Genomic DNA, 16243 nt, shown 5'->3' with positions numbered 1-16243 from the left:
ATCGTTTGTCGACCAAGCAATATTTTTTACGCACATCTTAGATAATCTATCGTATTTTTAATTTTTTATATGAAAATCATTTATATTCTTTGATATTGTTTTAAAAATTATTTCTTTTCCTTCAATTTTGAAACAATAGATATTTAGAAGAGATTTTAATAGATGTTCCAGGGAGATTATGACGATGTGAATCGAGATTTTGATTTTGGCCATAAAAACGAAGGAGTTGTCTCGCTTAAGAATTTCACAAGAGACTTTGAGTCGTTGATAGACAATTCGAGTTTTTTGAAGGAGGAAACACTTGATAGCTTCGTAGTTCTATAGTCAAGACTTAAATAGACTTTTTTTTTAAGAAGGATGATAAGTTACATTTGTGCATGTTTTGAGCAACATAAAAAAAAATTCTCTGTAAATGTTCTCTGAAAAAAAAAAACATCACAAAACAAAAACTAGAAAACTGATACATACATGCATACATAAATTCAAATTTTAAGTCTCACCCACAAAAATTAAAAGCAAAAAGATAAAAATTAAAATTAAATACATCTCTTGTATATCTAAACACACTCCAATAATCTCCGAATTATTCAAGAAATTTAAAACAAAATACAGAAGAAAAAAAAGCACAAATTAAATATAGTAATATCCAGTAATTTTACCCTAAGGTAAAATAATAAATTCTCCCAAAGCCACAGTCAAAACGAGTGAAACGGCTGACACAAGGACAATTGATGGAGTAAATGCCTTTACTGCAAATGAATTTGGGTTTTCTGGTGCTCCAGCTGGCGAATTGATGTCAGCCGGAGTATTGCTGCCGCCGGTACCTGAAGCACTACTTCCCGGCGCTCCCGCCGATGGTCCGCCTGCTAATGGTCCTCCTGCCGATGGTTCCGGTGACATACTTCCAGCTGGTCCGTCTGCCAACGGTGCCATACTGCTTCCAGACGATGGTCCGCCTGCCACCGGTGAAGAAGAACCTGGAGTACTAGTTGACGGTCCATTAGCTACCGGAGACATTGCCGGAGCTACGGATCCTCCGGTCGCAGGAGCTGGTGGAGATGCGGTTGAACCGGAAGGTGTTGGTGATGAGGTTGGTGATTTACCTGAACAAACAGATAAACTATATGATTCAATTCACTATTTCAAAAGTGCAATACGTTAAAAATCGAACGAAATCAAAACATGGAATCTGTCAAATTGAAATTCCAAATTCATTTATAATTTACCTGCAGGAGTAGATACTGGTGCCCCATTAGGTGACGACGCACCCGGTGTAGATGATCCTGCCGGAGCATTAGCTGAAGGTGCCGACGGTGTACCAGGTGTAGACGATCCTTTAGGCGGAGAAGCTGCCGGAGAGGAGCCTGCATTAATCTCGTAAGTTCAATCGACTCATGTAACATACTAAGAATCTGAAAAATTGAACGAATAAAATTAAAATTCTGATCCGGCGTACCTCCAGTAGATGGTGGTGAACCCGTGGGTGACGGTGTACCAGGTGTAGACGATCCTTTAGGCGGAGAAGCTGCCGGAGAGGAGCCTGCATTAATCTCGTAAGTTCAATCGACTCATGTAACATACTAAGAATCTGAAAAATTGAACGAATAAAATTAAAATTCTGATCCGGCGTACCTCCAGTAGATGGTGGTGAACCCGTGGGTGACGGTGTACCAGGTGTAGACGATCCTTTAGGCGGAGAAGCTGCCGGAGAGGAGCCTGCATTAATCTCGTAAGTTCAATCGACTCATGTAACATACTAAGAATCTGAAAAATTGAACGAATAAAATTAAAATTCTGATCCGGCGTACCTCCAGTAGATGGTGGTGAACCCGTGGGTGACGGTGTACCAGGTGTAGACGATCCTTTAGGCGGAGAAGCTGCCGGAGAGGAGCCTGCATTAATCTCGTAAGTTCAATCGACTCATGTAACATACTAAGAATCTAAAAAATTGAACGGATAAAATTAAAATTCTGATTCCGCGTACCTCCAGTAGATGGTGGTGAACCCGTAGGTGACGGTGTAGTTGATCCATTACTAGGTGGAGCAACTCCCGGTGCCGGAGTTTGTGGTGGTTTACCTTGGTTCCTAACAGAGATAACAATAATTTGCAACTTTTGGCCTTTATCACAGTTATCTTTGTTGCCACTGATAAAGTAAAAAGGACCAGAACGATCCAACGTGAAAATGGAGTTTCCATCCTCCATTTTCTTAATTGGATTGCCAGTGTTACACTTATCATAATCATCCTTACTCACCTCCAACACAGAATCTGCTCCTTGCTTATACTTAAACACTATAAACACAAAAAATAACAAATATCATCAAATATTATTGCTCGGACTCTTAAAAAATAACAGTATTTTGACTTTTGAGAGGAAGGAGAAGACTTACAAACAGAGTCATTGATTATGAATCTCATATGTTGAGACCAAGTGTTGTAATCAACAGAAGGGTTAAGGACCCAACCATCTTTGCCACCAACAGTATATTGAGAAGAATATGAAGATGTAAACAAACAAGCCAACACAAGTAACACTACAACATGTCTTTGCTGAGCCATGGACAATGTTTTTCTTCTCTTTGTTTCAAAATGGGGTTCAATATGACTCTTTTTTTGTGTGGTGATAAAAGTATACACTAAAAAAGAGTCACGAGAAATAGAAAAAAAAAGAAAAAGGAAATAGTTCTTCACGAGAAGTCTAGAAAAACAAAAAGTGGAAAGAATAGAAAGGTTAAAAGGGAGACAACAAAGTTTATATAGACTTTGTGTGCAGTTGTGCACTACTTTAGATAAAGGTTACCGTTGTAATGAGGAAAAAATATCTGCTCCAAAATATTATTTTCTTCGTTTTAATTTACATGTTTGATTGACCACAACTTTGAAGAAAAAAAAAAGTACTACTTTACATTTGTATGTTTCATAATTCACACAAGTCGTAGAAATTATTATGTCTAGAAAAGGATTAAATGAGAATTTAAAATTAAATTGTTACTTTTTCCGATTTCAATTTATGTGATACTATTTAAGTGATACAATTTTTTTTATATAAAAAGGATGAACGAGGTGGCTGAAATTTATGGTTCAAAACAAATCTCAAAACAAAATTATTTTCGATTATAGTAATGTGTCATTATTTTGGATAAATTAAAAAAAAGTGTGTGTGATGTAAATTAGGATAGTAAAATATTAAGTATAAGTTATTTTATTTTTTTGTGATAAAGTAAAAAAAAAAAAAAAGAGCAACTTTCACATATAGCAAACACAAAATTCATATTTGTATGCTATAGCAAAGTTTGCATAATTGCGCTCTATAGCAAACATATATATGTATAATTCACTATACATATACAAAAAAAACAGTTGTATAATTTGCTATACATATACAAAGAAGGCAGTTGTATAATTCGCTATACATATACAAAAGAAAGCAATTATATACAAAAGATCAATTGTATAATCTGTGTATGTATAAAACGAGAAAGAGAGAAAGGCAAACGAAAACTGGGCAGAGAAATATTTGTATTGTATAATTATAAGTGTATAGGACGAATATATATGTATTTGCATGTGTATGTACAATTTTCTCTTGCTTTATACAAACAGAAGTGCAATTTATATGTTTCGTTTCTGTTTGTATAAGCAAGAGAGGCGAGGGTGGCGAGCGAGATTTGGGAGAGTGGCGAGCGAGATCTGGGAGAGGGGAGAGAAAATATATGTATATATACAATTTCCTCTCACTTTATACAAACACAAACACATTTTATACATTTGTGTTTGTATAAAAGCGAGAGAGGCGAGCGAGACTGCCACCAAACGAGAGTGGCGAAAATAGCAATAGTTTGCTATAGGGTACAATTAAATCAAAGTATATTTATAGCATTTAATTTGAATTAATAATTTGCTATTATATACAATTTTCCAAAAAAAAAAATGCTCACATAAATTGAAATAGGGCAAATAATTAAATTTGTGTTAAAATAAAGAAAATATTTTGTGTTAACAATATTAAGGAATTCTATTAACTTTATACTTATCTGGCTCTTAATGAAATATTTTATCATCACATAAATGTTGATATTTTAAACCTACAGATTTTAAATAAAACTTTCAATTTTTTATTGATTCAAATTATGTCATATAAATTAAAATTTGAAGCTAAGTAAGGCAAAAGATCTTATTCTATTAATCTATTTTATATTACATTATATTCTTATTACTCTATTTTAAAAAGAATTACATTTTTATATTTAAAATAATTTAAATACTTTTATGATCATAATAATCTCATGAAATATTTAAAATTATAAATCCTAAATTATTTTCTTCATTTTTTGAAGTTCATGTGTAATTAGATTAAGCGATAAAACTAAACGAAGAGTAAAATAAATAAAGGGATAAGATATAGAGATACTCCAAAATAATAGTAAAATTATTAGTCGCACATCTAAATTATTTTTTTTGATATTATTTACTCAGTAAACTTATTTAATGTTTTTTTTTTTTTTTTTGCATTATCCCAATAATAATGAAAAGTGAAGGTAGGATAAGAAAAACAATTTGGGAAACTGTGAGGACCAATAAGGTGTGTACCAATTGCAATGTTCTGGAGTATGTTTGGAATCAAATGGATAGAATATCTACTTGGAGAAAAGTTATCCACATATATTATCAAAAAAATAGTGCTATGGGTATTTATAAATATATATATATATATATATATATATACATTATTTTAAATATTTTATATGAAATTTGAAATTTAAAAAGTTGTCAACTAATCGTGTCTAAAACTCGTCCCATAAAGAACAAACAATCAACGGCATGTATAATCGATTTTTAAGTTTCGAATTGAATATGATAGAAAACTAAGTTCAACTATATTCAACATCTCGAATAAATTAAGTTTGATCAATTAAATACCCTAAAAGGCTATTACTTAACTAACATGTGCAGATTAAGTTTCGAACAATGATAACATATTAGTATAATCTTAATAGTCAACAAATTATCATCTTAGATATTGTTGTTTTATTTGGTATATATGTACAAATCTCAATTGTGAACAAGAATGATTCATCTACATAGATATCATATTTCATGGATATATTTTCAAAAGTTTGTAGATTATCTCTCCAATGTCATTACAAATGGTACAAGAGTTAGAATCCATCGAAAGCTTATGTGACAAATCAATTGTAATTGCACAACTAGCTAGCTCGATTAGCAAAAGAGATTTCATCCAATAATCGAAAAAATTCTCCAACAAATCAAAGTTGAATTCTCTAACAATCATTCATAGGAGTCGAAGAAATCGAAGTATGAAGATAAAAGAAGATGTAAATTTTAAGCTAATTCGATATCACAAGGATGTCATATGATACAATAACAAATATGGACTAAAATTATTGTGGGTAATATTGTAGCATTACTATAACTTATTGTAATAATTTTTGGTTATAAATAGCCTTCCTTTCTATTTTATAATAAGACACATTATTTTTCTTTCAAACAACGTTCTCTCTCTCATAAGAAGTTTTGGTGAGAGTTTGCTCTCCTCTTTGTAGTCTTTAAAGTTGATTTGATAATAACATCAAATTTTAATTTTTACACTATTTTTTTCTTTACTAATTTATCTTTTTATTGCCTTTATTTCATATGGTTGGTACTAGCACCTATCTTTAATTAATTATTTGCTTTATTTAACGCATGATCTGCTCTCCCGCCTAATTTATTTATTACATATACATTTATCTTCTTGCATTATTCATTTAGTTATCATACTTTTATTTTATATTCTTCTTTCCCATATTTCACTTATATTACTTTATATATATAAAAATTTCATAAATTGGGCTTTTGAGATTTTTTATTTTGGACTTGAGTGGTGAACTCAAATTTATTTTAGAAGACCCACCAAAAATTGGGCTTTGAATTTTTCAGATTGGTTTGTTTATCACAGTCCACAACGTTGTTCACAACAATCGAAATGTGATTATTCTCCTGTTTTCTTCAATGCCTTCTCCGTCCCAAAATATTATTCTCAAAACAATTATGTTTATCAAAAAATTAATAAATATAATATATAAGTTACTAAATTATTTCTATCTAATAAATATTTTCTGAAAATTGAGCACCGTTAAAAAGATAAAGCACAAAAGTATAGTAAGAAAAACATACTAATTTTTATCTTTGATATTTGGTGATAATTATTTTGAGTTTCTTTTTTGTTGCTAAAATAACTCTTAATTTGAAACAAAAACTAATTGTAAGTACTAATTACTAAAATGATTGCTAAAAAAGACTCATATTCAAAATGCGAGGAGATAGTTCGTTATATGGAAAGATTATTGGTTGCAACTAATTTTAAAGTGATAGAAATAAATTGCAATTGCAAATGAAATATCAAGAAACATAGTTTTATTGATAAAACAATATGATTACAACTCTATTTGTTCCCTTGATTCTCCTATTTGAATTTTCTCCGTGAATCGAGGGCTTTAATAGTGTATTTCTCAAATTAGGATAATTTGGATCTCCTTGAGATTTATTAGATCTCGATGCAAGGTGGATCTTCTTGAAGTATTTGATTGTCAAGAAGAATTCGACCATATCTTAATATTTGATCTCCATGAAAGGATTTTGTGGGTCTTCTTGAATTATTTGATTGTCAAGAAGAGTTCGACCACATCTTGAAATGATCTTTATGAATATTCCCAAAGTTTATGGGATATTCAAGATTTCCTTGATGAAAGACAATATTTGATATCTTCCTGCTCTCTTTGTGAATACCCAAAAATTATAAAATATTCTAAATACCTGCCTTTTTCAAGGGAATATATTACCTTTAAATAGGCATGAACTAGGATTTAGTGTAGAGTAATATCCAAAAAAAAAAAAAAAAACTAATTGAAATTGATCTAAATTAATTTAATTATATAAATAAATTAATTTAATTTATCTAAATATTAATGCGTGCCTTTTATCGCCTTGATTTGTATAAAAATAATAATCACTCGTATGTACAAACATGGTATTTTGGCTTGCTTATGTGGTTTTTCTGGGTCAAGTTATTTTCTGAGAATATTTTTAAGTTGAGTCACTTTACACCGACAAAAAAATAGTTTTTTTTATATAGAAAAAACTCCAAGTTCGATAAATATTTGAGAAATTAATTCAGAGAAATTTAACCAATCATTATGTTTTTCATATCCTTCAAAATTTCTTTTGAATGTACATCAAATCCTTTAAAAGTTATACATTTTTTTAGAATTTGATATGAGTGTGATGATATATTCAAAGGATCTAAGCAACATAGTTAATAATGAAGACTAGGTTTGCATATCATAGTGAATAAAGTGCAAATATTTTGTAATAAGAATACATTTAGGATGAGGCTTTTCTCAAAAGAGTAAGATTGCAATTGCACACAATATATATTTCAAACTAGAAGTAAATTTAAGTAAATGAAGAACAATATTACTTGTATGAGCATAATATATAGTTGCATTATCCCATTTCCTCTTCTTTCATTGTGGCTTGCTTTCTTCCTTCTCTTTTGGTTTTGCTTCTTCCACCTTCTTGTCTTTAGGTTTTGGTTCTTCAACTTTGGCTTTAAGTTTGGGTTCTTCTTTGGCTTTTGGTTTACCTTTTTGGGGCTTCATGAAGCAAAAACAAGAACAACATGGACATTGGAACAAGAACTTCATTCTCTCTCTCTATCTCTCTCTCTCTCTCTTCACCTCCCCCCTTCTACTTGTCTTAAATAAGTAAGAACTACTAGTAGTTGGAATTAGACAGTGTGATGTACAAAGTATTTCACGTTTTACGTAGGGTTCGAAAAAGGTTGCATTTTAAGGAGTGATGTAAATATAGTCTATCTTAATGTAAGCAATAGTGACCACTTTCACAGATACATAATTAAGATTAGTTTTATGTATGATCACCGAACTTTCAAATTATCATACTAAAGTCATTAAATTGTCGTTCATGACAAAAAAAAAATCAAATTAGGTGATTAAAGTATAAAAAAATCACTTAACTTCGTTATGTATCGCTGAAATTACTCATTAGGAGAAAATAAAGAGATATTTTATATGATATTTAATTAAACAAGTTGAGTGATTTTTCTTTTGTTATGAATGAATTACTTAGTGACTCTTGGTGATACTTAGGCATATTAGAGTGTTGTGTTCTTACAAAAAATAGTTTAGTGTTTTTTTTGGTGATATTTAAGAAAAAAGTTGAATATTTTTTTTATTAGTAAAATTAATTTTTTTGACCTTAGTGTGGTAAAATAAAAGTAGAGTGATCATATGGGAAACTAATCCAACCCAAGATTAAATTAGTCCACTATGTTTGTGTATAAAAAAATATATGTTTTATAGTACTATAAACTTTTCTTTTTGCCATCCTTTCTGCTCAATTATTTGTTTTATTTGTTGAAATGAACAATGCTGCAATAATTCTTTCACAGATTCCATTTCAATCACTTTCAATAATGAAGATGCATATAGCATAAAAACGTGAGGTGGGGCATTCTAAGTTTTCGGTATATACATTGTCGAGGCGGATTTAAAATTTAAGTTTCATGTGTTTTAGATTCCTCGCTTGTTGTTGAACTTCTAACCCATTTTATGTTATTGGATTCACAATTCATTATAGGTACTTAATTAGTGAATTTCTAAATATTTATAAATGATTTGAATTAATGTTATTGAATTCTGCCGAATACATATAATAGAGTGTATAGTGTGTTTGATACAAAGGAAAACATTTTTTTCATATTTGGTTATTCAATTTTTTTTAAGAACATTTTATTTAGGAAAAATAAGATTAATTCAAAAAAGAAGAAGAGGAAAATGACCTCCTCAATCGAGGTATAGAGAAAACAAATTTCACAAGTAGTATTTCAAATTAATTGTCTCTTTCTCATGCCCCTTCAAAACTTAATAGTTTAGTAAGCTAGGTCGTTTGATTGGTGATGGGATAAACAAGGATATTTTATAAATTGAGTTTAGTTGTCCTATCTTCTATATGGGACAACTAATTCCATTATTTTAGTTTAAATAGTGGAATAAAACAAGGAAAAATAACTCTGCGACTAATTAATACCCGTAACCGAATGCAGAATAAAATAATTTTATATTTTATCATAAAACTATTATTCTTATCCCACCATCTAAACAACGTAGTTGCAAATTATGAACAAATTTATTGAAAAATTACAGTACAAAAAGATGGAGTCATTGAACCCTAAGGATTGGGCAATGTTTATTACACTATTGCTAATGGGATGGGACCATATATTTTTTGGCCACTTGTATTGAAAAGGAAGTCTAGTTTTTACATATTTCCCCACTCAATAGATGTCATGGGCTGGCAAGCACAAGAGTTAAGTCTGATCATGATCACATTTGATAAAAAATGGATTTAAGTTAAATAATTTTTATATTATTAACACAATCTAATCGATTATAACATAACACAGTATTTTAGAATATCATATTAAGCTTGTTACCCAAAAAAAAGATTACATGTCTTTTAGGTAAATTTAACTTGATTTAAGTTTGCTCAGCTAACACTCCAACATTGAGAAAACACATTCGAGAAAGTGTGTTTACTGAATAATTTAAACCAAGTTATTGTGTCTAGATGTAAATTTTCGAAATTGACATATTTAGTTGTACACCAAATTAAGATAACTATCTAGGCATGACACTTTCTATAGTACTTATGCAAAATAAAATAGTTTTTATAGAGTAGTAAAATTAAAAAGTTGAAATGGAAATCATCATTTAGCATTTTAATCAAAGCAAAATTGTCCTAAAAGTCATTGTGGGGTACTCCATAAAGAGACAAAGTTCACTGTTAACTCCTCTGTCTTTTTACTTGCAATCAATGCATTATCTCAAAGTAAAGTTAAAGTTGTCACCAAAAAGTCACCTTGGCAACAGCAAAGATTGTACAAACAATATAACAAAAATTACACCAAATATGATCTTCTACTCTTGGTTTGCACCTGGACATACTGTGTGAAATCATAATTTTAAGGTGTTTGAATAGATTACAAGAAAGGATTTGAAAAATAAAAATGTAGTGTGAAGAACTTTAATTTGAAACATTAAAAATAAATTTCAATCCTAAACTTGAAATGTTTAAATTTTTTACCTTGTATATACAATATAATTTTTTATCAAAAGGGTTTGGATGAACACCCTCTTGACCCTTTAAATCCGCCCCCGGTGGGAGGGAGTCAACATGGGCGGCTAGTAACTTAAAACACTTTAATCCTTATTATTATTCAAAAAGATTTGATATATAATCAGTTCCTTAAATTTGTCATGATATTCTATTTAAATATTTGAACTAAGCTTTGTTCTAACAAAAAACATCTCAACTTCTAATAAAGTGTTTCAAATAGACACTTTTGCTTCAAATTTTATGTGTATTTTAATTTGTCTATTAGATAATTAAGTTAACCACATAAAATATAACATCTCCTTTAATTATAAGCATCAACCTCAAGTAGAAAAATGTTTGAAATTTTATAGCTTATCGAGGCAAATGCGTATAATTAAAGCAAATAATATATTTTATGTGATTAACTATACACACGAAAAGAATAATTCAAAATTTGAATTAAAAATATCTAATTAAAACACATAGAAGGAGTTGAGATGTTCAATTGAAACATTACTTAGTTCGAATGTCTAAATGAACTATCCTAACAAGTTTAAGGGGTTGATTATGTATTAAGCCAATCATAAACTATGATTCTTTAAAGCAACATTAGCTCATTTGTTTAAGTGCAAAGACAAAGTTTATACTATTAAGTATTAATTATGGCATGTCAAGGAAAGCAAATCATTCAGTCGAAGATAAACAAATGAGTTACTAATACTAATTCATATAGCAAAATAACAAAGCCTTAGCAGTGCCAATTCTCTTTAGGGTTCTACACCCATCTACAATCTTATCTAGTCTTTTTTCTCTCCATTGTATAGACTTATACATACAACCTAAACTTAAAATAAGAAGAAGAAGAAGCTTTCTTACATTGTAACTCGAAGAATTTTCTCAGTTTCAAACCGAGAGATGTTCTCATGAACCAAGACTCGTATGCTATAGTTTGTAAACACGGTTTACCTTCTCTCCAGGCGACGACTATGTGATTGTCTGACTTGACAATAATAACCACTCATCAACTTCTAAGGACCCTCCTGTTTCCATCTTTTGAAGTTAATTGTTTCGAGGGGGTCAGCTTCCTAAATGAGGCATGCAGAATCATCACTGCAAATGCATCGATTAGCCATAAGCTCTTGAAATTAGCAATAAAACAGAAGATAAAGAGTAAGATAACAAATTAGGCACGAAAGATAACCTACCTACATAACTGACCGCAAGAGCTGAGAAGAGAGCCATTTGAACATTGGTACAGAACAGAATAACTGCAGTAGCTGTACAAGAAAGGCTGACTCAGTTCTCAAATTTATACAGTATCAGAACAATTCTGCTTACGAAAATAAATGAGTGCTCGAAATTATCTAGGGAAACAAAAACCGTCCAATATACATTTTAAAAGACTGAGAAGCGTCTCTAAGAACTAGAAGCACAAAAACAGCAACAACATCATTTGGGCTTTAAACAAAAACTGTGAATCAAGATTTAACATGCATGCTTACTGGAAAATGGAAACAAAGTGTACAATAACTAGAGACACAAAATTGATCTAACATACATGAACTTATAAAAAGCTTGCAATGAAAATTACTACTCCTATTTTGTTAAATTGGTACTTCCTGCAATGAAAATTCTAATTTCAACATCTAATCTCAGGCAATATTAATCTAACAATAAACATCTTGAAATGTAACTTCAACTAAACACTGAAAACATAACATACAATCACGGAATGATTATTCAGTTTCACCTAATCAACCATAAAACATAATCAATCCACAGCATTTAGCTTTATATATAGTTTGTAGAAAATAGTCTGCATTTAGCTTCATATATAGTTTGTAGAAAATAGTCTGTTTTTGTGCAAATTCTAAATGTGAAGTAAGCCTTCATATCTTATTGGTGAATTGAATACTTAAGTACAACAGATCCCCTCTTTTCTTCTTGAGAAATAACTGAAATGACAGAATTTTTTACCATAAAAAAGTATCCCCTTTATCCTTTTTTATATGGAACTCTACTAACAGAGTAGAAGAGAAGTCAAGAAGTATTATAAACTCAAGAAGTGGAAGAAGACATTGACTACAGAAAGAATGCTGAAACATGCATGTAAGAGTAGTCCTAGTATCCCAGTACCCAAAAGAAACCTATCTTCCCCTCCTTTTTTCCTTTTTCTCATCCTTTCTAGTTAGATTCTTCAATCAACAATCTTCTGCCGAAATTGGATAATAACTAGGTAGTTCCACACAAGTTTCTTTTGAAGTAAATACCTGAATACCAGGTATAGCTACTTTGCATTTCACTATTTGAAGAACGCGCTTCTCAGAAGCGCATCACTTCAACTATGAAGTCGTAATCCGTACCTTCACATCACTTGTGAAGAAACAGTAACCTCTAGAAATACTGAAAACAAGAAGGTAGAGATGTAGAACTCACCCCATCTCATAAATTATGTTTGGTTAAAAGATCGTGCTAAGGGGCAGGGAAACTACAGCCCATTAACTTTTTCTATCGCAGAAGCATCCTTTACGTTGTTTGTAAGAGATATCAATGTATAATAATTAACTTCGCAGGTACTGCAAAAAGATGATATGGAGAAGAGATACCAATATCTCGTTAACTTTGCTGGTACTGGTTTCCTACAACAGATGACATGGAGGTTTATAAACCTTCCATTTTTACTTTTCCCTCTTCTTTTAATTTCTCGCCAAAAAGCTTCCCAGAAATCCTTTACCACTGTTTTTTACTTTTACGCTCATCGACACTATTCTGGCTGAGGCTAAACCATTTAAAGCTATTTCCACCATATTTTGCTTCTTCACAATATTTGAGTAAAAGACAAGGTGCAGGTACTACAAAGGATGAAATGGAGAGATCATAAGCCTTTTCTACTTCCCCTTTTCTTTTTTTCTTTTGGAAACGAATATACTCAAATATTCCCCACCTTTTTCTTTTCCTTTCAAGCCCATCGACACTACAATATCCGTGGACTAAAGCATTTAAGCTGTTTCTACCATATTTTGCTTATTTATAATACTTTTGAGTAAGGATACGGTACCTTCCTCATCATCCCCACACCATCCACGCCTCAGTTTTTCTCCAAATTGGGTTGGGGGTTCTATCATTGTGAGAACTTGTGAAACTTTGAACACAAAAATTGATTTGAGATAGTGACATGACATTCTTCTCTAATGATGAAGAAACAGATTTTACAAAATATGCATTCACTGTCTTGCAAGCAGCTAATATATGAACTTTTTACTGCATTTTATACGAATATACAATTGTTTAGGGAACAATATAGTCAAACCATATATCCCTGCTCCATGATCAATTTGTATGTAATTCCTCACATCTGCATCTATTTTATAGTACCAACTCATTATATACTTTAGCTTAGTTCATTTGTCCTTGATCCTGATTTCCAGTAATTTTGGTGAAACGTCTTAAGAGCATCCATTGCAAATCCAATGTATCTGAATATCAGTAACCTATAAATATGTGGTCATCCAACACCTCAACAGACTGGCATATGATGGTTTTGGATAGTCCTGACTGACTCCTGAGTATGTAGTTCTATAAGCAATTATTTGACAATGTTTTTCTTTAGACCATCACATGAATCTACATCCGTTGCCACTGATATGCTGTCCAAAACTCTTTTACTGATGTTCTAGCATCTAATTTGCAATAGGAAGAAAGAAAATTCATTTGGTCTCAAATTGGATGGATGGGTAGCGATCTTATAGATCAGATTATCAAGAAAGCAAAAGAGGAGCTGGACTTTTAGGATGTAATGAACGTCTCCCAACATGAGGAAAACTATAATTAGAACAAATGATGACGTGGATAAAGTTGGATGTAGAAACAGCCATCCCAACTGTTCCATATAATTCTTTGATCTTATAACACATAGGTCTCATAAGTGTTATTATAGATATGAATACTTTTTAAGTTACACATGTCCTGCTATTAAGTGTCTCCATTTGGTATGAACGTAAACTCTCTGCCTCGACCAAAAGTTGGCATAAGAGCCTCCAATCTAGAGGAGTGCAGAGTGCTATTTATGAAAAGGAACACTAGTATAGACAATATTCAAAAGGTTAACTAGAAGCTAAAAGATCAGGGATCAGCCAATTGTTGTTTCCTGGTGTTCGCTTTTACAATATACACAGGATAAATATATGGCAAATGATAAAACAGTCAAAGCTATGATCATATCATCCATCACCATAAACACTGATAGAATGCTGGACCTGAATCATTTAAGAGAGCAACACCCTAGGCGTCTTTATACTTTTGAGGGAGGGAGGGAGGGAGGGGGAGGGGAGAAGTACTCAAGAATATTGACTCACCACACTGAGCAATGCGAATCAAGCTTTGTTTGATAACTGGGCGCTGCTCTAATCCCCAGCGATCTCCACATAACTTTAATACATCCCAAAGTGCTAAACATGATATCAACCCAACAAGGGCAAACAGCTTTTGGTACCTGTTACCCAAATTTATCAAAATGCAATCAATACCAAAGCAATCAAATAGCACAAAAATCAAGCAACTGAAATCGAAATCCTTCAGCTAAATTAGTTGTAGTAAGTTATATGAATGATGTATATTTAATCCACTCCATTCGGGTCCATTTCATACTAAGCCTTAGCAGATAGTGTTCAAAACAAAGCCAACCATTCAAGTTATTGCACAAGTTCAAAAGTTAATTATTAATAATTCTAATCGCATAACAGATACATGCCAATGTTCATATACATGTTTGCAGACACGAATACACATACATACATATAGAATGTGTCATTGTGTATAGATGATAGAGAGAGAGAACATACAGAGAACAAGCAAAGAAGAGGACGAAGAGAGAGGCATAATTCCGAGAATAGCGTTTCACATTCTCGTGTACTCTAAGCCGAGCCTGAGACGGCGACGAAGGAAATGAGTAGGAATCAAATGACCCGACGAATTGGAGGGTCCACGACGGGGTATCACCGGAAAAGTCATCAGAGGTGAGTTTTGCAAACGGATTAAGCGTTAAAAGCGACAGTAAGGTTCCAATACGTGAAAATATGAGAACGAAGACTCCATTTGAGATTGAAACCGCGGCTGCGGCAGAATTAGTAACAGCAGTGTCGGAGGAAGCGGTCGTCGCCGCCGCGGCGGTGGTGGAGGAGTGGCGGTGGAGATCGGTAGTCCGTTGATCGAGAATTTCGAGGTAACCGGTATCTCGGAGCCAGGTTTCGAATACGGGTTCGGGTACACTCAGAGATAACGGGTTAGCTGAGAACGCCATTTTTATTTACCTTCTTCTTCAAAGGAATCTGTTTTCAGGTATTTATCTGTAGCGTTTGGTGGGAAATCATATGAGCTTGTGGTTTTTCATGGTAGGTTAGAAACTCGGATTAAAACCCGATTAAATTCAGATTTACGTGTGTTGTCAGGTTCATTTCATACTCCAAACAAGATTATTATTTTTTTTTGAAAAAACTACCTAATTTAACAAACATCTCTGATTATATTGATCTCTCCTCTTTTTTCTCGGTTTATGATGTGTATCAGTGTATATTTTGATATCAAATACATGTATATATACACGAATACACTCATGAATGTATCAGTGCATATTTGGATACTACATGTATCTATGCGGAAACACTAAATTGATATGGGATACATGGGATGAAATTTAGATCACATATACAAGAAATTATTGGCATTGAGAACATAGATATATATTTTTTTGTGAAATTCAAATACATTTTGAAATACAAATACATAAAGAGAGGGGGATGAATGAGCAAGAAAGTCGATGTATTCTAAATACATGTGAATCAAGCTTGAATATAATGTATCTGAAATAAATTACACCTAATTTGACTTGCGTATATCTAAGATACATGTATTCAGAACACTATTTAAAAATATATATATATAATTAAAAAAAAGTATTGTTTTAACATATAATTAGTACCTATAATAATGTGATTTACCCAAACTCAAAATCAAAGTTTGATTAAGAATGAAAGAATTAGTTGTGCAAGCTTGTACAATTAGAAA

General features: G+C 31.8%; 2 protein-coding genes across 2 annotated transcripts; both read right to left on the bottom strand.

Moving 5' to 3' along the window:
• Positions 1-532: 532 nt before the first annotated feature.
• LOC102585865 (early nodulin-like protein 2) lies at positions 533-2732 on the bottom strand. The gene is made up of 7 exons (XM_006358911.2): positions 2392-2732; positions 1985-2293; positions 1809-1892; positions 1633-1716; positions 1457-1540; positions 1227-1364; positions 533-1103 (listed from the first exon to the last, which is right to left on the bottom strand). The coding sequence occupies exons 1-7, from the start codon at positions 2558-2560 to the stop codon at positions 661-663; spliced, it is 1311 nt and encodes a 436-aa protein (XP_006358973.1). The 5' UTR covers positions 2561-2732; the 3' UTR covers positions 533-660.
• Positions 2733-10879: 8147 nt separating this feature from the next.
• LOC102585190 (PRA1 family protein H) lies at positions 10880-15696 on the bottom strand. The gene is made up of 4 exons (XM_006358909.2): positions 15022-15696; positions 14536-14672; positions 11386-11457; positions 10880-11290 (listed from the first exon to the last, which is right to left on the bottom strand). Exons 1-4 carry the CDS (start codon positions 15477-15479, stop codon positions 11202-11204), a joined length of 756 nt encoding a protein of 251 aa, XP_006358971.1. The 5' UTR covers positions 15480-15696; the 3' UTR covers positions 10880-11201.
• Between the last annotated feature and the right edge of the window lie 547 nt (positions 15697-16243).

Source organism: Solanum tuberosum, unplaced genomic scaffold, assembly GCF_000226075.1.
Source record: "Solanum tuberosum cultivar DM 1-3 516 R44 unplaced genomic scaffold, SolTub_3.0 scf00283, whole genome shotgun sequence".
Lineage (NCBI taxonomy): Eukaryota > Viridiplantae > Streptophyta > Magnoliopsida > Solanales > Solanaceae > Solanum > Solanum tuberosum.
This window is presented reverse-complemented; position numbering and strand designations above follow the sequence as displayed.